The sequence below is a fragment of the Balaenoptera physalus genome (assembly GCF_965194825.1).
Source record: "Balaenoptera physalus genome assembly, chromosome: 4".
Taxonomy (NCBI): domain Eukaryota; kingdom Metazoa; phylum Chordata; class Mammalia; order Artiodactyla; family Balaenopteridae; genus Balaenoptera; species Balaenoptera physalus.
In genome coordinates, this window is record NC_138891.1 from 14,930,581 (window position 1) to 14,952,158 (window position 21,578).

General features: G+C 52.4%; 2 protein-coding genes across 8 annotated transcripts in view; both read left to right on the forward strand.

The window, feature by feature from the left end:
- TMEM108 (transmembrane protein 108) overlaps positions 1-14,905 on the forward strand; it is a 378,497-nt gene extending 363,592 nt beyond the window's left edge. For all 7 annotated transcript variants that reach the window (XM_082459295.1, XM_082459296.1, XM_082459298.1 and 4 more), the window contains 2 exons: positions 6,521-6,675; positions 11,604-14,905. In XM_082459295.1, the coding sequence (XP_082315421.1) occupies positions 6,521-6,675; positions 11,604-11,726 (278 nt within the window). In that variant the 3' untranslated portion in view covers positions 11,727-14,905. The remainder of the gene's footprint in view (positions 1-6,520; positions 6,676-11,603) is intronic.
- Positions 14,906-15,573: 668 nt separating this feature from the next.
- The window catches only part of BFSP2 (beaded filament structural protein 2), a 68,998-nt gene continuing 62,993 nt past the window's right edge, over positions 15,574-21,578 (forward strand). Inside the window, exon 1 of the mRNA XM_082459334.1 lies at positions 15,574-16,131. Coding sequence (XP_082315460.1) covers positions 15,643-16,131 — 489 coding nt within the window. The 5' untranslated portion in view covers positions 15,574-15,642. The remainder of the gene's footprint in view (positions 16,132-21,578) is intronic.

Sequence of the window (21,578 nt, forward strand, 5' to 3'; positions counted from 1 at the left end):
CCCCATTATTTTTAATCATTAATCCTTGAAACAGACTAGCCAGAGGAATAAAACAAAACAAAAAAAAGCAAACATACCATACAGGTGGGGAGTAAATCATCAAGTGAAATGACTTGCCCAGGGTCCCAGACACACATGAGTCAGCCCATATCTGGTGGTAGAATCCGTTTGACTCAGCACAGCATTTCCTGAGTACCCACTGTGTGCCAAGCACTGTTCCAAGCACTGGGGACCCAGAGGTGGGTCATGTGGCTCCCCACACCCCCAGCTGCCAGAGCCCTCTCCCCACCTGCACCCCCATGGGCCACACCCACCTGCGTTTGCAGTTCTAAAAAGACTTCTCCAGCCCTTTTGCCATGTCTGAGGTTGAGATTAGATAAGGTTTTACTGCAAAGTGGAAAACCCATGGGCTGCCTAAACCATGCATAGTAACATCAGCCAAGACAGAAGCAAGGACGCAGCCTGGAAATGCACCACGAGAATGCTTCTGGCCCTGACAGGAGCCTTCAGCTGCGGGGATAGAGCGTATTACTTCATAAAGGAAGATTGCCCCTGGGGACTGCAGCCCCCGCTTCCTTTGGTGTCTGTCTTGCATTTCCACCATCCTCAGGCCACAAGGTTCCAGCCTAGCTGCCTCCACAGACAGCTCCCTGTCCTGTGGGACCATCATTGACCCTGTGAAGGTGCTGATGAGAGGGGCATTGAGAAAGGAGACACTTGTCCAGCTTGAGAACGCTGTGTGCTCTTTGGAAGCACAGATGAGTAACTAGCCAGGCTGTTTTCATAGCCTGGCGCCACTCGAGTCATCAGGCAAGCAGACGTCTTCCAGGGCTAAGGGCCCTTGTATTTCAGACCTTCCCAGAAGCTACATTTATCCTAAAGCAAACTCTCCAGCCCTCAAAGAAGGGTCTCCTCCTTTGCTAGTTTGCCAGATATTTCAGGCGATCTGTGTTGGTAGCACAGTGTGTGCATAGATTTCCTCATCTGGCTTTTCAGAGTAGCCCTGGCCCTGGCCCTGGTCCTGCTTTTCTGCATTCAGCAGAAGCCAGGCTTCAGAGGCCGGGGCTGCCAGGCAGGCTGGCAAGTCCCCAGTTTCTGGTGGAAGCAGAGGGTGATCACAGCAAGTCTCAGGCCTGCCCAAGAAGGGATGTCACCACTTCCACCTGTCCTTCCAGATCGTGAGCCCCGCCCAGCGGCTGGATGTATATTGTGCCAGGTCTAAGAAATGCTTTGTCTCCTGAGCCACACTGGAGACAGCCACACACAGTTTCGGATGTGCTGAGAACCGAAATTGATTGGATCCAGGCCACATTTGGCTGGGGCCCGGGAGCCATGTGGCTCCTGAGCTGGTCTCTGCTGCCACCATCAGGACGCACAGCCCACCACCTCCTACTGGAAGCCTCGGCCTGGCACTGAAGGGGTCCCTGCTCTCAGCTGTCAGTGCTCTGGGTTTTCATCAGGAGGTCAGTTGTGTGGCTCTACCAGGTCCCCTGGCCTGTCCTGCACATGCCACATCCATTCTTGAGAATGTCGTCATCCAGCCTCCTTGAAAGAGATGGGGGTTATATGGGGTGAAAGCAGGAAGCGAGGCCAGCTACGGATGTTGTTCATCATCAGTCCAAGTTGAGCTGTCCAAAGCAGAGTAGCGCCTCTCGCTGACCCTGGACCTGTGAGGGTCCACGTGCACCTTGCCCAGAGCAGGTTGGCTTCCTTCCAGGTGCACAGTAAATGCCGTTGGAGCATCAGCACAGTACTCAGAGATAACACATCCTTGTGCCCATATGGCTCTTGGCTATATTACCAGTTGTTCTGTGAATGTTACTGAAAGCTGAATGTATCTGTGTACCTTTCACTCACAGACCCCAATGACTTTGTAGTTATTATATTAAAAAACCTGGGTCAGAAGTGCTTTTCCAGTAAAAAGAATAGAAGAGATTAGGACAGGAAGGAAGTTTGACCAGGAGGTTGTCTACTTGGGGCTTATGAGCCAATTGAAGGAGGTGGGGAAGCCTTTGGACAAGGCAGGCTTTTCCGGGGTTGTCCCCGAGGTTGGACCAGAGTGCCGTGGCCACGCTCTCACAGCTCTTCCCTGTGCTTCCTGACCAGCGCCCCCTGCAGGAACCTCCTGGAGCTTCCTCAGGCACATCCCTACCCACCAGGGCGGGGAGTCAGTGAGCCCCCAAAACTGCTTTCCCCAGGCCCATGGCCTCTGTCCAGCCTGGTCTCCTTCTACATCCTGAGGCCTCCCCTGGCCTCCTCCCCAGCTGAGACGTCAGAGCTCCCTGCCCTCTCTCACTTTCCTAACTTTAAACCCATGTGAATCACTTGAGAGGGAGCCTGGTGTGATAGGAAGCCTCGGCTTGGGAATCAGACACACCTGGACGTAACCCCAGCTCTCCCACTCGTCACCTGTGGGACTTGGACAGGTTAAGCCTTGGGCCAATGTTTTCTCACCTGTGAAAATAGGACTAGCGTCTGCTGTGTTAATTCAGGGCCTTCAGGAGGCAGATACCAAAGCAGAATTAGGCCTGCAAGAGATTTATTTGGGAAACACCTGTGCAGTCTTAAGGAAGGGGCTGGAGGAGGCAGGGAGAGCCTCAGACCGCAGTACAGGTATGACACCTGAGGAAGGAGAAGGGGCCAGAGGGCTGGGAAGGAAGAGGCTTCCCAGCAGTGCAGTGCAGTCCTAAGGAAGTTTCTGCCAGGTGAGGGTCGTCCTCAGGCTGTTAGAGGAGTCTCCTGTCCTGCAGGAACAGGCCTACATAGTCAGCCATGGCTGGGAGCAGCCCGGGAAGCGTGGCCTCGGCACACACGTGGTGGCAAGTCCAAGGGGAGGCGGCCGGGGCGGTCCCTCGGCTGTGCCCCTGCAGCAAGAAAGCTGAGCAGGCACTCCCAGGGCTGCAGCAGCCTCCCCAAAGGCTTGTTGCGCACAGCAGAGCTGATGCATCTGAGGTCCTATCACAGCATCTGCCACAGAGAGGTGCCGGATGAGGGCAGTGGTCAGATAGTGATTATATTCATCTTGTCAGGATTTGCCACGCATTCTCCAGCAGGCCATGGAGAGCACTTTCATCAGGTATTTGAAAAGCAACCTCAGGGTCCTGTATGCTCTCATTTCCATTTCCCATCACACAACAGGTCCCATCCCTGAAATGAGGCCCCTCCCAGAAACGTCAACACAGTACCTGGGCTCCATCTTCACATCAGCAACCCTCCTCCTTCCCATCATACATCTGACAAGCTGCAGCTGATTTCCCACTGACATGCCTGGGAAGCCGAGAGAGCTTGCTTCACCCTCACTCCAGTTTTAAAACTGTAGGAAATAGGGATCTCACTGACCTCCTTGAGAGTCTTGACAGCTGTTCCCTTTGGAGAAACAGAGCAGTTGAAGCTTTCAGTGGCGTGGGAGAGGGGGTGGCTCACGCCCTGTGTGTGCACGGAGCTGTGTGGTTTACGCAGTGCTTCCACCTGCCTCAGGCACGCCCCATCCAGTGCTCAGGATGAGCTAGGACAATGACCATCAACGTCAGGGTGACAGAGACCTGGGTTCAAGCTCCAGTAATTAGCTGAGTAACCAGGATCAATTCTGTGAACCTCCGTGAACTGCAGTTGCCTCTTCTGTGAATGGGAAGAGTGCCAGCACCTTCCTCAGGCAGCTATTTTGTGGGTTAAATCAGACGGTAGAGCACCTGGGAATATAGTAGAGATTCCATAAGTCTGATTGTACTTTTCTTTCTGGGATGAAAGTTCAGACCCCAAAATAATGAAAGCGCTAAACCACAGTTGGAGCCCTGGCCTTGAACCACCCAACAGTCTTGCAGCCCAGTTTTTCTTTCAGGATGTCTCTTCAGGGATGATGCTGAGAGGACAAGAAGGAAACTCCTATTAGTTAAGCACCAGGCAGTGAGCTCAGCATTTTGCATTCATGATCTCTAACTCTCCTTACAACCTTACGGAGTCCGTAGTGATCAGCATGATGAAGTGACACTTAGTGTAACTCACAGCAGAGTCAGACTTGAACCCAGGTCTTTTGGACTCCAAGCCTGTGCTCCCCCTGCAGCTGGGCTGGCTTCTGGTATGTAAGCGAAATGCTGTTAGAGAGGCACCAGGAACTCCCTGATAGACGTGTAATCAGGCCGCCCACCCCGGGTAGCAAGGGGGTTCATGCAGCCTAGCCCTCTCCCTGTGGCTTAGGGTTGCCCAGCTTGAATTCCCCTGGGCTGCTTCACCATCCCAGTCCTGGAGCAGGGTGAAAAGTAGTGACCCTGAAGAATAAAGACTCCAGAAAAGGGGAGAGGGGACCTGGGGCCTCACCCCAGTCCCACCACTCGCTGTGACCTGTGGCAAGTCAGCTGGCTGCTTTGGACCAGAGTCTTCTCATCTGTAGAACAAGGAGGTGAGCCCGACACTAGCAGATTTTCAGGCTGACTCTGCAGCCTCCCTCCTCACCCCTTCCTCCTTCAGCCAGTTGAAGAAAGGGCTCTTTGGAAGGAAGGGAGGAAACCCACAAAGCTTGAAGGAATCTCTGCCAGCCGGTCTAAAATTTCTTTTCCCTCAAATATTCAGAAATCGCCTTTCTATTTTTAAAATTTTTTGTGGGGACCTGGAAAAATGGTAAGCAAAGTAGAAGTCTTTTTGATCAAAGCAGATTGGCTGGAATGGAAATTTGCCCAATCTCTTGACTTTGCCTGGAAGCCTTTTCAGGTTGAGATACCAGCAAGGCCAACAGCAGGGAAGAGCTACAGAATTCCCCATTCAGCCCGCAGGGCTCTCGGTTCTGGGCCCTGAGGTCTCAGCCTGTGTGGATGCCAGCTTTTGCAGCTTCCCCACACCCTGGCATGCACAGGCCCCCAAAGCCAGCCAAGCCTTTGGGCTGCAGTAGACAGAGATAGCCTCCACTGCCCCCCGATGGCCATTGCCGCCACAGTACCAGCCTTTGTGGGCCGCTCAGCACGGGCGCCCCCCCACTCCCCAATGCCGATGATGGGCACCGCCGGGTTGTTGGATACAGCCCTGCCCACCCCTGGCCGAGAGTCTCACCCACCCTATGGGCTCTGGTGATGGGAGCCTGGGCAGGAGGTGCCCAGTCTTCATTTACTGGCTTCTCCCCAAGAGGGCGCCTGTCATCCTGGTCATTGCATCACCTGTTCCCCTGTGTGACCCTGGACAGGCCACCCCACCCTCCAACCTTGGAAGCCTTCCCTGTCAGCATGTCCAAGCCACTCTGTTCATACCTGGTTCATCAGCAACATCCAAACGTGCTGCTTCCTCCCGGGGCCCCCGAGTCTCCGAGACTGAACAGACAGTGTGGCACATCGAGCTGTGTGGAGGCCACATCAGGCCCGCCTGTGCAGTGCGGGCTCCACATCAGCGTTTGGCTTGTCTTTGTGAGGCAGAATCATAGATGGTTGAGAGCATGGACTTTGGAGTCCAGATGTCTGGGTTTGCTCTTGGGCAAGTCACTTCACCTCTCTGAGTCTCCGTTTTCCTTTCTGTAAAATGGGGACCTCATGGAGTTACGTAGAGGATTAAATGAATTAATGTTTCTAAAGTGCTTGGAGCCACCTGGCACATAAATGCTATAAGACTGTTAGCAGCTATTTGTTTTTTGACGATGATGATGAGGCCAGAGCAGCTGTTTTATCAGGGTCCAAGACCTCTGCCCAGAGATTTGCTCTGTGAACCTCTGCCCTCTGTGGAAGTCAAGGCTCATTTTGTAGAATTCCCTGGGCTCTTCCCGTCTCTCTGCCACGCTCTCGCTCTGACTGAGAACACTCCTTATCGGTCCCATGGTGCAACTTGGTGCACACATGCCATTCTCTGAAGCCAAGCTCTGGGGAGCCGTCCCAGCGAGAGAGCAAGGCCTTTCCTTGTAGCAAACTCACCGGGTGGCACTGCAGCATGCACAAGTATCCAAAATTGCATCCACGCCTCTTGCCCCTGAGCCTATGGAGGCAGCCTCTAAGCATCGCTCTGGCCTCACCTCCCACCTCACTCTCCCACACCCACCCCACTCCAGCCATGCGACTCTTTCCTCACACACAGGCAGCTTGTCCCCACCTCAGGCCCTTTGCACGTGCTGTTCCCTCCACCTGGGACACACTGCCCCTGTTCCACACATGGCCAGCTTCTTCCCCAATTCCAGTCTCAGCTGTAAGGTCGCTGCTCAGGCAAGCCTTTCACGATGGAGCCTCTCCCCCAGCTACCCCCTGTTGTCTCTCTCACTTTGCCACGTTTTCTTTTCTTTGAACAGTTCTCTTGTATATTGTCTGACCCCCGTGCACCCCTCCATCCACACGCTAAGAGGGAAGCTTATGAAAGCAGGTCAGTCTTGTCTTTCTCGTCTCTCCCCCTCTCCCCAGCACCCTGCACAAAGCAGGTGCTCAGCGTTTATAGATATCTGTTGAGCAGACGAACAAACGAATCAACGAGCAGGGCAAGTGGCTGGATGCGTAACCGTCATGGCCTGCCTGGCCCTGCTCGCCACCCTCCCGCTCTCTAACGCGCACTCTCTCGACAGCCGTCCTGCTGACCGTGTGCTGCCTGCGGAAGAAGAAGAAGCCGGCCAACCCCGAGAACAGCCTGAGCTACTGGAACAACGCCATCACCATGGACTACTTCAGCAAGCACGCCGTGGAGCTTCCCAGGGAGATCCAGTCCCTTGAAACCTCTGAGGTAATGAGCCCCAAACCAGGGGCTGCCCCGGGGAGGGCTGCCGCTGTGGGAAGAGCACAGGCTCCAAAGAGAGCAGAGCAGCTGCTCGCCTCTTAGCCCCTTGCCCCTCCGAGCAGCGTGGTCCTGGAGGCTGTGCACCCGCCCCAGCCCTGCCAAATGGGCATCTGCATTAGCGAGGATCCCCGGGGGCCTTCTGCTCACGTTGAAGTTTGAGAAGAATGGTTCTTGGGACTTTGGGTTTCTGGGAACAAGTCAACGACTGTTCACTGAGGATCGTTCGGGGGCAGGCACTCTCTGGGGACTGTGAAGGTGAAAGCTTGCTCTCGAGGGGCCCAGGATCCAAGATTTGGGTGAGGTACGAACCCCAACATCATTCAAAGCAAACTACGGAGGGTTACAGGGAGAGGTACAGAGCTGGGGAACCCAGTGGAGGAAAGCTTCACAGTGCAGGTGCTGGGAGGGTGAGTATTTGCCTGAAACCCCCAGCCGGCCAGTGAGAGAGCTGCGCTTTGACCCAGGTCTCTCTGACTGCAGACCTCTTTCCACTCTCACCGGAAGATAGGGCAGAGGCCAGGGTGTGGCTGGAAAGGTAGATGAATTAGGCACCGCCTTGGATGGGGTTGAATGGAGTTTGTGCTTTAGTCTTGGGCAGCAGAGGGTCATTGAAAGTTTTGCGCTTTTTGTGAACTAGTTGTAGAAAGATTGTGCTGATTGTCTGGTGAGGGCACGTCATCAGTGAAGGGATAGGAAGGAAAGAAGGGTGGTTTAGTGGATGGATGAATGGATGAGAGGACAGACAGACATACGAAAAATAAGTAGGTCACCTGGGATACAGTTGAGATGGCCCTGGAGAAGAATGGCAGACGTCTGAGTAAAGGCAGGGGTAGCTGAGAGCTTCTGGAGGAACCGTCCCCTCTCATCCCTCCAGCAGCAGATGAGCTTTTATAAACAGGCATGTGATCACATCACTCCTGTGCTCAAAACCCTTCAGTAGTTTCCCGTTGCTGGTAAGTTAAAGTTCAAAGTCTTTTCAGGGCCTGCCAGGTGGACCTGTCCCCGCCCAACTCTCCAGCCTCATGTTAATGCCCTCTCCCTCTTGTCTGCTAAGCTCCGGCCACATTGCATTTCTTTTCATTCCCTTATGGCACCAAGTTACATCCCACTCCAGGGCTGTGCACGAGCTGTTCCCTCTCCTGGCATGTCTTCTGTCCCTCCCTGGCACCCCCTTCGCTGTTCACCTCAGTGACTCCTACCCACCACTCAGGGCCCAGTCCAACCGTCACTTCCTCAGAGAGGGCTTCCCTGTCTGCCAGGCTGGGTTCACTCTCCTGTCGTATGGTCTCAGCTCCTGTGCTTTTCCATCGTGGCACTTATCAGGGTTGTCATTGTGCAGCTACTGGTCTGACATTGTAGTTTAGAATGTCCCTCCCCCCCCGGAGTAACCGGTTGTCCCCGTATTGCTAACCCCAGGGGCCATTCTGGGCCCTCATTCTACTCCATCTACCGGCAGCATCGGCACAGTCAGTCGTTTCCTCCTCCAAACGTTTCTCCGCTGGCATCTGGGCCCCATCCTGTCCTGTTCTCCCCACCCACCAGCAGCTCCTCCTCAGTCTCCGTCGTTGGCCCCTGTCTTGCCCCGACCTCCAGTCACGGGAGGGCGTGCACTCAGTGCTCCCACCGATTCTCTTCTCTTTCCTCTCAGCTCCATGCCTTTAAATCCCATTCCTCACCGTGACTACCAAGTTCTGCTCTAGCCTGGCCGTCTCCCCTGAGCTCCAGACCCGTGTGCCCAGCTACAGATGCACACGTTTCTAACAGGCATCTCCAAGCCAACAGCCTGAGACTGAACTCTCGGCTTCTCCCTCCTGCCCCGACGCCCAGAAGGCCCCCTGGTGTTTCTCGTTATTAGATGGCACTGCCGGCCACCTTCTCCTCTCGCACACCCCACCTCCCATCTGTCTGCGGCCCCGTTGGTTCTTCCTCCACGTGAGCAGGGCTCACCACTTGCACTGCGACCCCTCGTCCAGGCTGCCATCATCCCTCGAATCGTGGATTGCTGCCATCGCTCTGCAAACAGCTCTCCCTGCTACTGGCTACCCGCCACGGTCTGTCCTAAACACAGCAGCCAGATGATCTTTCCAAGGCAGGACCTCCTGTCAGCCACAGCTCCCAAGCTTCACAGGGCCCCTCTTCACACTTTGGATGGAATCCAGATTCCTCTTAGCAGGCTTTTCTCGGGCTGGCCCTGCCCACCTCCTCCCCCTCTGCCAGAGAGCACATGCCCCAGCCCAAAAGTGAGCTCGTCCTGGCACCTGTCTGAAATGCTCTTCTGCCGGCTGCCTCCACCCCTCACTTCCTCCAGGCCTCTGCTGCAATGCCACCTCCTCAGGGAGGCCTTCCCTGACTGCTCTACACAGGTTAGAACCCCACCCTCCAACCCCTGGTGCTCTGTCCCCATCCCTGCTTCGAGCACTTCTCACTGCCTGGCATTGCACACTTCTCTCTCTGTTGACTGGTGTGCATCCATCTCACCTACTAGAACATAAGCTGCCTGAGGGCAGGAGGGTTGTTTGCTCTGTTCACTGCCCTATACCCAGCTCCACGAACAGTGCACAGCACATGGTAGGTACTCTGTAAATGGTTGTCACGTGAGTGAACTTTACTCACAATTTACCCATTATCCAGCCCAAAGCCTGACACACAGTGGACGCTCAGTAAGAAGTTTTAGCTGAAGGACAAACAGAGGGACAGGCCTCCCAAGGGCATTGACCTTTAGTGTGGCCAGGGTGCAATTTGGTGGCAGAAGTGTTCCTGAGAACTGTTACAGTGAGTGAAAACATAGGTAACTTGGACAGGGGGCTGGCCCACTTTGAGTGTGGGCCGTGCACCCCTGGATCCTAAACTCCTCATATGCTCTTTACAGATTGGTAAATGAAAACCAAAGCTAGAGGACGGTGCCGGTGAGCGTACTGTCGCAAGGGCCCTGCTTGCAGATGCCGCAGTCAGGACCCCAGGGTCAGGAGGCTGCAGCGGCACCAGCGGCGGAAAGCTCTGCCGGCTTTAGAATGGGTTTCTCACCCTCCCCTCCCAGCCAGCCCCCTCCCCTCGTTCTGCTGTATTCTCAGTAACAGCAGCTGTCCCCTCCCTGGGCGCAGAGGCTCTGCCGCCCACCCACAGAGCGACCACAGTCACAGGACCATGAGCTCACTGCCGGGCGGCCAGCGTTGGAGGCTGCCAAGTGCTTTGCCTAAGCAAGTTTCCCCGGTGCCCTGCTCCCCTTCTGGGCTGATGAAAGCCACAAAACAGAATCCGGGCTGGATGGGCAGGGTTGTGATGCCCAGAGGCGCCTGGAAACTTTTCCATGCTTTCTCTTCTTTTTCCCTCCCCTCCTTCTGTTTTCTTCTTTCCTGCCTTAGCTATTTTCTACATAACTTTCTCTTTTCTACGCAGAGTAACTTCTCCCACGTGGTTCACCCTTGAACGCTTGCGTTGTCAGAACTGTAAAGCCGCAAGCCAGATCTCAGGCTCCAAAATTCCCGTCCGCAGCTCAACCCCAAAGCCCAGTGGAGAAAGAGGATTTCTGTCCCCTCGCTGACATGCCTCCCTATTCTCCTTACTTAGACGGCTGGTCCCACATCCACCCTTTGGATGGGCGAACAGCTGATTCCAGACAGTGAAGGAAATTCTTGTCTTCTGAAAAGACATTTTACAAAAAATGACCTTTCTTCCTGTCTCTCCTTATTACCCATAAAGTAATACATACTTGCCAAAAATAACATGTTTTGTTTAAAAATAAACTTCAGAGTATTAATCGTGGCTTCTTAAAACGAAGCCATTTCTAAGCTGGTCTGGCCTAAGCCGGTTACATCTAAGCCTGCTGCTGAGTCCTTGCCCTGAAATAGCCTGCAGGCTCTGAGCCTTCCGTTGTGTAGAACTGGAACAAACTATGGCTTTTTTCTCTACGTTAACACCTGGGCCTGAGTCTGAGAACAGCCATTTTGTGGCCCCCAAGTGCTTGCAGTCCTTGGTAGCTGCAGCCAAAGCCATTCAGATGACCCGAGCAGATTGTTTGTTTCTAGGCTTTTCCACTCCTCAGACTGTGTAGACGACTGAATTTTTCACTCACCGCCTATTGTGCAGTCACACAGAGATTCAGATCCCTTCAGCTCAGCACATCTAGTGCTACAAGAAATGGGCCGAGAATTCTGACCAGGCTATGGGAGGATGCGGGAGAGTAGAATTAGCCTTGGAGGCTCTGACAGGTGGGTGGCAGGAGAGGAAGGAGGTGGGCAAGCGCAGGGCATGTTCAGGAAAGAAAAGTGGCGAGGCCTCCCGGAGGTCTGTGACAAAGAGGCAGGAAGGAGAGTCTGGGGCCCAAGTGGACCAGGTTTTGCCCACCAGGGCAGCATGGAAAGCAACGCCACCTCTGGCAACCTGTGGTGGAGGTGATTCAGGAAGCAGGAAGTCTTCTTTGGAAGCTGCTATAAAAGTCTGAAAAAAGAGCAGAAAGGGCTCTGTACCCCAGCATCAGCAGTAAGGATGGTGAAAAATGGTTGTGGTGGGGAGTGAAATAGGTGAAGGGGATTCAGAGGAACAAACCTCCAGTTATATAATAAATAAGCCTCAGGGATGTAACGTACACCATAAGGAATATGGTCGATAATATTGTAATAACTTTGTATGAGGACACACGGTTATTAGACTTATCGTGGTGACCATTTCATAATGTGTGTAAAAATGTCAAATCACTATGTAGTACACCTGAAACTCACATAATATTGTTATGTTGACTATATTTCAATAACTTTTTTTAATGTTTACCAAGCACTCCCAAGTGGAAGTAAACGTCCCCGTGGGTACATTTCTTTAAGAATGGCCACCTGATAACCCCGACCCAGCTCATGCCATCTGCTCCCTCTGTCCCCCAGGACCAGCTCTCGGAGCCCCGCTCCCCAGCCAACGGTGACTACAGAGACACCGGGATGGTCCTCGTTAACCCCTTCTGTCAAGAAACGTTGTTTGTGGGCAACGATCAAGTGTCGGAAATCTAACTGCAGCAGCCCTCGCTTTGCCAGTCCCTACCTTTCGTCTCTAAATTATCAATATACAAATATATATTATAAATATAATCTTTGTGTAACCCTGACTTGATGAGAAACATTTTCAGCTTTTTTTTCCTAAGAATTGTCAACATCTTTTTTATAAGTGTGGTTTAAAAAAAAAAACTTGACAGAACAATCCGTGGCTTTATAAAATAAAGGTATTTATAAGCAAAGCAGTTGCATTGATTGCTTCTCTTCATAACTGTCCTTGAGCATGTGGGGGTTCCAGCAGCCCCAGGCAGGTGAGGGGAGAGACCGACTTGCACAAGTTGATGTTAAAACGGCCAAGTGCACGGCCTCTGAGGCTTCTTAAAACTCTGCTTCCTCTCGATTCAGTGTGACGGACCCCATTTCCGCCCCCTCCTCCGCACACCAGTGACGGAGCTGGGCCTCCGCCTAGAGGGACACCGGCGGACAAGGAAGAGGGAGCACCTCATCCTCCCAGGCGCTCCGAGCCTCGCGACGGCACAGTTGGCTGTCGAGGGTAATTCCATCCAAGATTCGGAAGCTGGCAGGAGCTGGAGATCGCGGAGGCATCCTCAGGCCACGCCCCCTGACATCCCACACAGGGAGCGTCCAGGCCGGACTGCTTTCCCGGGCGACAGAAGGCTCCCCTCCAAGCACATCCCTGCATCCTCCCACCACCCACAAATGCATTAGACAGCGTGCCTTTCTCTGGAGAGGGTTTGGATGCGGATCCCAGCCCTGGAGCTTCGGAATGCTTGCTCTAATCCAAGGATCCAACGTTTTGGGGTTCACCTTCATTTTCTCAAAAGGCCATCACATCACACCACTGAGGAACAAACCTTGGAGTGTGGAGCTGTAATTTTCTAACCCTTCCTCCCAGGATCTTAAAATAACAAGATTGCCAAAGCGGATGGCTCGGGAGGAAGATGTCATTGTATTCTTGCTCAGCCCTGCAGGCCTGCCTGGGGGTCACGGGGACGTCTCCCCTCACTGCTCTCTCCATCGGTGGTCACCTGCTGCCCCGTGGGCCCACGGCCAACAGGGGTCAGACCCCCAGAGATGTGAGAGGGGCTTCCAGAGATGGCTGCTTCTCCACTTTATCCCTACTGTATAGTGGCTGGGAGAGAAGATAACTGCTTTGACCTTCCTTTCTCTAAAAGAAAAATAGTTTGATAGTATATTTTGAATATAGATGTTCTTATAGTCAGATTGGGACCTGAACTTTAATGTTGAGTCATATGTTCGTGTTATTGCTGTGGTCTCTTTATCATAACTTTTTCCTTTCTTCCTACATTTTCCTTTAAAAAAAAAAAAGATGGCCTTCAAAAGTGTGTGTTCTCAATGTCCTATGAACCTACTTAACATGGGTTTGGTGATTGTCTGTCTTCAAAGACTCTTCAACCCACAAAGAAGCAGGTTACATGTTGCTCTGAGATTCATTTCCTAGCGTGTTGCTGTCTGATCTTTCAACCTTATCATAATATTTCTGTCGGTGATTGCATTTAAAATATCAATGTGTGTGTGTATATAGAGAAAAAAATCTGTTTGAAAAGTAAAATTTATATATAATATATGTAATCAGAGATACATATGTTATATATACATATGTGGGATGTATGACTTATTTTTCCGTATCCACAGAATTCAGCTACCATGTATATATAAATAAACTTATTTTATTAGCCAGAGGATTAAGTTGCTAATACATTTTGCATTCTTTTCATTTTTAAATAACTTTTAAGTCTTCCTTCAGTACCAACACTACCTGTCCATCTGTATTTTTAAATCTATTTTAACAGTAAGTTGGATTTTTATCAGAGTGATGAGCTAATAGCCATTTATCATTTGATAAAACAAATTCTTTAGAACATGTTTGGGATTTCTCCTCCCAAAAGTCATTTGTCTTCAGGTCTTTGGAGATACTGGTGTCAAGACACACCCTCCTCCCCTTCCCTGGCCTCAGGACTGTATTGTAAATATCTTTGGTCAGAGAAATCTGAAGTTAACCTCGCCACTGAGTGTCACCATTCCGTAGAGTAACAGTGCTAAACATGGCACCTTTGCAAACAATGTAATCAGTGGCTTGAGCTCTTCATTTAGCCTTGGATGATGCATCCTAGAATTCCTGCAGCTCCTGGGACCCATCAGTGTCACCTGTTTTAGGAGGATGTTATTATAACACAGACTAATGGGAGCCACGGGCCTTCGGGGTGCACCAGAGGTGGTGCTCTCAGCAAGAAAGCCACATCTAAATAAACAAGGGACACTGCCAGCCTTTACTTGATCAGGTTGGTTCCTTAATCTGATAATCATATAACCAACATTGATTTTTATTAAGTACCTTCCATGTCATTTCAAATAGAAAAAGTAGAAGGAAAAAAGAAAAAGGGAGGAGCACATAGAATATTCCAGAATATTTAACTCTGCCTGTGTGACATTGGGAGGTACCCTGTTTTTTGTGTTTAGGGAGACAGAGGGGGTCCTAGATAAGTCACTGGACTAGGAGTCAGAAGAGGCCTTCTCATCCCAGCTCTGCCACCTCCTGGACAGGGGACCTTGGGTGAGTCACTGCAGCTCTCAGGTTGTCATCACACAAGAGAGAATAGGTGATCATAGGACACGTGAAGATACTTCTGAAGTTGTGCACTGCGCAGCCCAAATGTCAGTGCATGTCAACCCTGAACCTACCTCCTAAGGTCGAATTGAGAACTCAGTGAAGTAAAGCATGGAAACCTGCCCAGCGCTGGATGGATTCAGCTGACCCCTTCCCCTTCTCTCCTCAAGGTACATTCCCACATCGCAGGATCTGGGGTAAATATCCAGCTCTGGGTTTTGGATACTTCATTTCTCTAGGGTTAAACTTAAATGCAGTGGGTTTTAGGTCCATTTTGTTATCCGGGGGGCTGCAAGATCCTTTCTGGATACTGAGGGCATGAATTGAAGTCTAGAGGGTGTCATCCAATCCCAACTTGGAGCACCCTTAACGATCTTACCAGAAAACCTCTTTGTTTTTATTTACTAGTTTTCTGGCAGTTGGGGAAACAGAGGTGTGGGGAACATCTGGAGCATAATAGGTGGCCGACATGTGTGGGACCTGAATTTGCCCACGGTCCCTTGTCTAGTGCATGAGAGAGTTAGAGCCCAGGCCAGTGCATGGAAAATAAGGTCCAGAGAGGTGAAGCAGTGTGGCCAAGGTGAAGCAGTGTGGCCAAGGTCAAGCAGCTGATGAACACAGTGCAGGGGTTGGGGGGGGGGGGGAGCGGGGCGGGAAGGTGCCAGGGAGGGACCTGAAGCTGCTGCTGAGGGAGGGAGCGTGAAGGAAGCAACAGGCTTACTTTGTTTCTCTGGAGTCCCTGGGGCTGCCTCCCACCAAGGCTGGTTCACAGCCATCTCCAGGCACACCTCCACAGTCACACAACACAGGTAAGGCTGGAGAGCCCTGACATCAGCCCTGGAACACCTGGAGTCAGTCCTGGCTCAGCCACTCGCTGCACTTGTGATCTAAGGTCTCTGAGCCTCAGTTTACTCATCTGTGAAGTGGGGCTGCTGGGTGCCGCCTTGCCCTCTCAGGTAGTGAAATACACAAGCCCAGGTGAGCCACCTTCACAGCCTGCACTGATCCAGCCTCCCCACTACCCGCAGAAAAATCTAGGAGGTCATGTGCACAGCCTGCACATGACCCTGCGGAGAACGCCTGAGGGCCTCTCTGCACACAACCCTGGGCGGGCCGTTTCCCTTTCAGCTTGGTGAATGGTGGAAACTCATGGAAAACAGCAGACAAAGCAGCCCTGGCACAGGGAAGCTGCCAGAGAGGCCAAGTCACGGGGACGCTGGGGCTGGAAACCAAAAGCCACTGGCCTCTGCAAACCCACTAGGCACAGCAGAGGCAGAAGGGGTGATGAGCACAAGGCGAGTGGTGGTGGAAGCGCCCGCGGGGGCCAGCTCCAGCATGCCGCTCCAGAGGCACAAGGCACCCTTCAGGGGAGCACCGTCATCGTCCTCCCTGGATAGCCTCCCAGCCTCCAGGACCATTGCTGTGGGTGGTCTTGCCCGAACACCCAGGGTCTATGTAGGGATGACACCCAGTGGGTGCACAGGTGGCCTGGGTGCCCGCGTGACCCGCCGGGCCCTGGGCATCAGCAGCGTCTTCCTGCAGGGCCTGCGGAGCTCAGGCCTGGCCACGGCACCCACTCCAGGCCTGGAGAGGGACATCAGTGCCGTCGAGGACCTGGGGGGTTGCCTGGTGGAATACATGGCCAAGGTGCACGCCCTCGAGAAAGTCAGCCAGGAGCTGGAGGCACAGCTGCGGATGCACCTGGACAGCAAGTCCACACGCTCAGAGAGCTGCAGTGCCCTCCGGGCCTCATGGACCAGCAGCTGCCAGCAGGTGAGTGCCTGGGAGAGGATCTTGACAGCTGCCTGCTGCACCTCTGGAGGGTCATTATCAGACAGCAAGGGTGCCAAGGCCGGGGTCAGGGAAGTGAGTGGTCTGAGGCCAGAGAGACTGACCCTAACCCCTTACGTTTCCGTGCTAAAAACGTTAATGACGATAACAACAACAATAACAGGGACCACCATTTACTGAGGTGCCCTCGGGGCCAAGCCCACGCCAGGCCCTGTGCGGGCACTATCTCCTCTAGGGTCAAAGCAATGCTCTGCAGAGGCTCATTCATTGATTGCATCCTTAGATGAAAAAACTGAGGCACAAAGAAGTTATGTGCCCAAAATCACACAGCCAGTCGGGAGATGGAGCTGAGATTTGAACCTGAATTTTTCCAGGTCCAAAGCTTGCATTTGTCCCATCAGCCTGGGCTGACTCTGTAACCTTTGTGTTAAGAACGGGTTTTTACAGCCATCGTCAAATGGAATACCACTGAATGGATGTGACGTTAAAAACAGTAGCTAAATGGAGGTGTGTTCCTGTATCCGTTTATACAGGGCTGTCCCGTAGAAATGTGAGCCACGCAGGTAATTGACAAGTTTAATACCCACAGTAATAAAAGTAAAAAGAAACAGGTGAGGTTAATATTAGTATATCTTATTTAACTCAATATATTTTAAATGTTATTTCAACATGTAATCAATATAAAAAGTATTAATGAGATCATTTACATTCAAAGAGAACTTCTGCAATGATGGAAATGTCCTATATCCTCACTGTCTAGTCTGGTAGCCACCAGCCACCTCTGGCTATTGAGCACTTGACCTGTGGCTAATGAGACTGAAGAGTTAACATTTTTCTTTCATTTTCATTCATTTAAATTTAAATAGCCACATGTGGCCAGTGGCTACCTTATTGGCCAGGGCAGGGCACAGAGGTTTCCTCTCTGTCCCTCACTTGGTCAGGACCTGCTGTCCAGGGTGATTCTGCAGGGTGCCAAGCTCATCCGTCACGTCTGCCTGCAGCCTGTGGTTCTGACGCTGGGGCCGCAGCCAGCTTTGCACAGCTCATCTGTCTCTTTGTGGGTGGCTGGCTTCTCTCCTCCCCCCCTCCCACGAATGCTGGCCTTGGCATCCCTCTGAGCTAAATCAGCCTCTAGCCCAGCCAGGAACTGCCAACTCAGACCCCTGCACCCTGGGGCATCCAGCACGCAGCCCACGGGGGGAGCTCACGAACCTTCATTCGTGTGTGGCTGGGTGATGCTGGGCAGACACACTCAGGGGCTCCCCATTTGCCCCTTCTGCCTCCCACTTCACCCCAGGATGCTTCTCCCCCACCACCAGCTGGTGCCTAGCTGACAGCACAGTACGCATGACACCCAACACTGTCCTCTAGGCTTTTCCCCAGAGCTGCTGTTCTGCTTGCATCCATCGATGCTGTGAGGAGAACCATCTTAGAGCAGTCCGAGGCCTTAAAGCTGGCAAATCTCAGACAGCCATTCCTCCAGGGTTCTCTGCAACAGTGCTGATTCCAAATATTTGTGTCCTGTAAACCACCAGAACGCCCCTATTCCAATATTTCGATATTGGAATATTCCAATATTTCAGCATCTGCCAGACAATTTCTTGCACTCAGATGCCACACAGACTTTTCACGAGAGGTCAGGCATCCCAATTTCTAGGTCAAAAAGTACGACCACAAAACTTAGTCCATACTCAACAGAGACTGACTTGATCTGGCTCCAGAGGTTTGGGCAACTTACCCAACTTCTTTGAGCCTCAGTTTCCTTATCTGTAAAATGGGTATAATAACGCTGTGGGTATTCCAGCAAGTCCGTAGATAAATAAGTTGCATAGGTCCTGCCTGCAGGTAGGCTACAGACCAGAAAAGTGCACAGTGAGAGCAGTATAGGCACAGTGCTGTGGGCTGGATGCCAAGACAGTCAGCCCCCCAATGGGGGTCATTTTCCTTTCAAGTGACTCTAAGTGAGATTCTAGGTATGAATACAGAGTTCTCTTTTTCCTCTTTTATAAAACATGGACTTGAAGATACAGTTAGAACAACCTATAAAATGGAGTTATTTCTGTATCGCACAGCCCAGTCCTCCAGCCATGTTTAGCTCTGTTCCATCAAAAAGAACAAAAGAAAGTTCTACATATCTGAGATAGACACATGATTTTTTTTCTGTTGCTGTTGCAAAACTGACCCACATTCGGCTCTAAGCTGGCTTTGCTGATACCTGCTCTCCAGCCCGTATTCTCCACCCCGTCACCAGAATGATCATTTGGACATGCGCGATTTGACTGCATTATGTCCCTGCCCAAAACCCTCTGGGCTCCTCCTCACCAACAGGACACAATCCACAACCCTGGGCTCAGTCCACAAGGCCCTTCCGAAGCCACCTCCATCCTAGCCACACCACCCACCTGGGAGGCCGTGAACACACCACATGCCCTCGGCCTGGCTACTCCTCTGAGCTGCTTTCCTGCTCCTTCTGTGATATCTTGACACCCTGCACATACATCCACTGCGGCAGTTACCATGTTGTCCTGTGTCATTTGCGTGTCTAGACCCTCACAGTCCAGGATCACTTAGGCAAGTGGAAAGGGCACAAGCTGGGGGTCAGGGGAACCTGCATTTGGCTGTTGGCTCTGCTACATACTAGCTGGGTGGCTCTGCATCAGTTACAACTTCTCTGAGCTTGTTTCCTCATTTGCAACTTGGGGATCACTTTATCTACTACACAGGGCTGTTAGGGGGTTAACTGAATGTAATGTATTTAGTAAAATCAGTGACTAACAGCCTAGAAAGAAAGTTTCATTCCTGGCACTGCAGATACCTAGAGCCATGTACACGATCGATGTGCAATAATGAGCGGGACCTCCCTTCAAATCTTGGTTCTGCCACTCACGTGGACCATCCACTCATCCGCTCCATGTCTCCCTTTCCCCGTCTTTGAAATGGACGAACACCTCACCAGTAGAATGGGCCACTATGAGCATGAAATGAAATATGTGAAAAGGGGCTGTGCAACGTGGCATCCTCAGAGCACTTGCCCCTGGGGGCTGGGCCTCTGGCCAAGGGCTTGCTGTTGGAGCCATGGCTCCCTTCAGGGCCTTAGCAGGACTCCTTTCCCCCCCCCACCAACAGTGTCCTCTCGTCACCCAAGAACCTGGGGAGACAGCTCCCTCCTAAGCCCTCTCTGTCCCCAAACGGTAGGCCCAACTTCTGGGCACTGAGAAACAACGCCCTTCCCACTGAGGGGCAGGCCCCACTGCCTCCCTGGGTGCTGGTCAAGGAGCCCTAGACGCCCCCCCCCCACCAGCCAGTCCCCTCAGAGCTCAGGAAGGACCCAACGCCCCCCCAGGCCCTCTCCCCGTTCCTGGCCTAGAGCTCAGCCCCCCGCACCTCCACAGTCCATTTATTTCAGGAAGGGCCGCCTTCTCCTCACGGAGTCTCAGAGGCAGCCACACGTGCTGGGGGTTGCTGGGATCCAGAAGCCGAAAACTCTTGTTCCTCTGCCCTCACTTGGACTTCTTGGCCTGGAGCTTCCTGCCCATCTTTCCAAACACCTGCCCCCGCATTCCTTACCCTTCACAACGCTCCCTTACCCTTGCCCCTGGGAAGCCCATTTTCCTCCATCTGCAACCACCTCCCCGCCCTTGTGCACCCAGCAGAACTCCTCCTCACCCTTCAAGTCCAGTTCAATGGCACCTCCACTGTGAAGCCCTCCCTGATCTTCTTTGACTCCTCAGGACCAGCACTGTGCTTGAGGCTTGGGATCAAGCTCTCAGTTACTGAGCCCTGAAGGGGCTGAATGGTGGTTGGGCACCTAGAGAGAAATGTCCCCTCTTCCTTAGCCTGGGCCCCTAACAGAATCCAACAGGGACCTCTGTCACCCAAGAGCAGGTTGGGCTGGAAGTCCATTTCAGCGGCACATTCTCAGACCAGGCTGCAGGAGCCATGGGGAAGTTCAGAGCAAGTGACAAGCATGATTTCCTTTTATGTCCAACACTTCTGTAGCTGTTGGTGAAAAGAGAACAAAAGGTTGGAAGGGGACAGGACAGTGTTAACTGAGAGCTCCCAGAGCCTTTCTGGGAAGGGGCCTCTCCCATAGCCTCTCCCATCCCCATCAAGAGCTTTCACCCACCAACCACGAGGAGACAAAGGCACATATTCAGAAAAACGAAGAAGGTGTTGAGAGGGGGAAAGAGATTGTTGCCACTGTGGGAAAAGCCACAGCATGGAAAGCAGCCCAGAACGGGGACTCAGGGGTTCACACCATAGCAGGGTCGGGAAAGCAGCCTGAGGAAATTGTCCCCATCCTCTTTCACTGTATACGTTGGTGAGCCTTGGAAGAACTAGGGTCAGAGCCAGGGCCAGCTTCACGAGTGTGGGCCGAGTACAGCCCTACGGAACCTGAGCTCTGAAGGCCCCCAAAGTTGGGATTTAAGACTCAGTAGCCATCATCTTGAAACTCTCACTAGCTGTATTTTTGAATTTGTATTTTGTAAGTGAAGTCCAATTGCACAATGAAGCGTGTGTCAGGAACTTGGAGCCTTGGCTCAAAGGGGGTCCCTGTCTCCCTGGGACAGCCAGGTCCCATGATCCCTGGAAACCCAAGGCCTCTCCTGACCTCCCCTCCTTGCCCCACCCCCAGCAGAGGCCTGGTCACAGGGGCAGGGAGGGTCAGGGTGGCATGTTGGGTGGGGCGCAGATCCAGGGCTGGCAGCACCATGGTGCACTCAGCAGGCAACTGACAGGGAAAGGGTGAGCCTCTTGCCTACACTTGATCCAGGTGCCTACAGAGTAGCACTGAGGTTCAGTACTCTTGGGGGTCTCCTGTCCTCCATGGGTTAGGGTGGCCAGTCTGTGGGAAAGGGAGATGCCCGGCTGGACTTCCCCATCCCTGGCCAGGGCCTGGCACCTCAGTTCAGTGGCTGGCAGGAAGGGTAATCCCTTAGTAGTGGGCCACACTGTGCCCCAAATCATGGGGCACAGCCCCCTGGGTGCCTTTGAGGGTTGCACCTGCCCCTTGACTATCCCTGTGCTCAAGGGATTGCAAGATTAAGCAGCAAAAATGACCATGATAGGTCAAGAGAAAAACCAGGAAGAAAGGAAAATTTTAGTACCTTTAAAGGCTTCCTTTCTCCTGCTTTTTGAACACAGAGCTCTATATTTTTATTTTGTACTGGGACCCACAAATTATGGAGCCGGTCCTAGTTAGAGTTAAATGTATATGAAGTTCCTTTTCAAGTCCAAATCTCTCTCTCTGTGACTCAGCTGTGTTAGAACCTCTCAGCTATTGATACTTCTGCTAAGCAGTAAAAACAGATGGAAGAATTCCCAGGTGGTGGCCACAGAGGCCAAGGAGGACCCGGGCACCAGCCCACTGCTTGGGCAAAAGGTGGTCCTTTCCCCCTCTGGCTTTGCTGAGTGCTCTGACTTTTCTT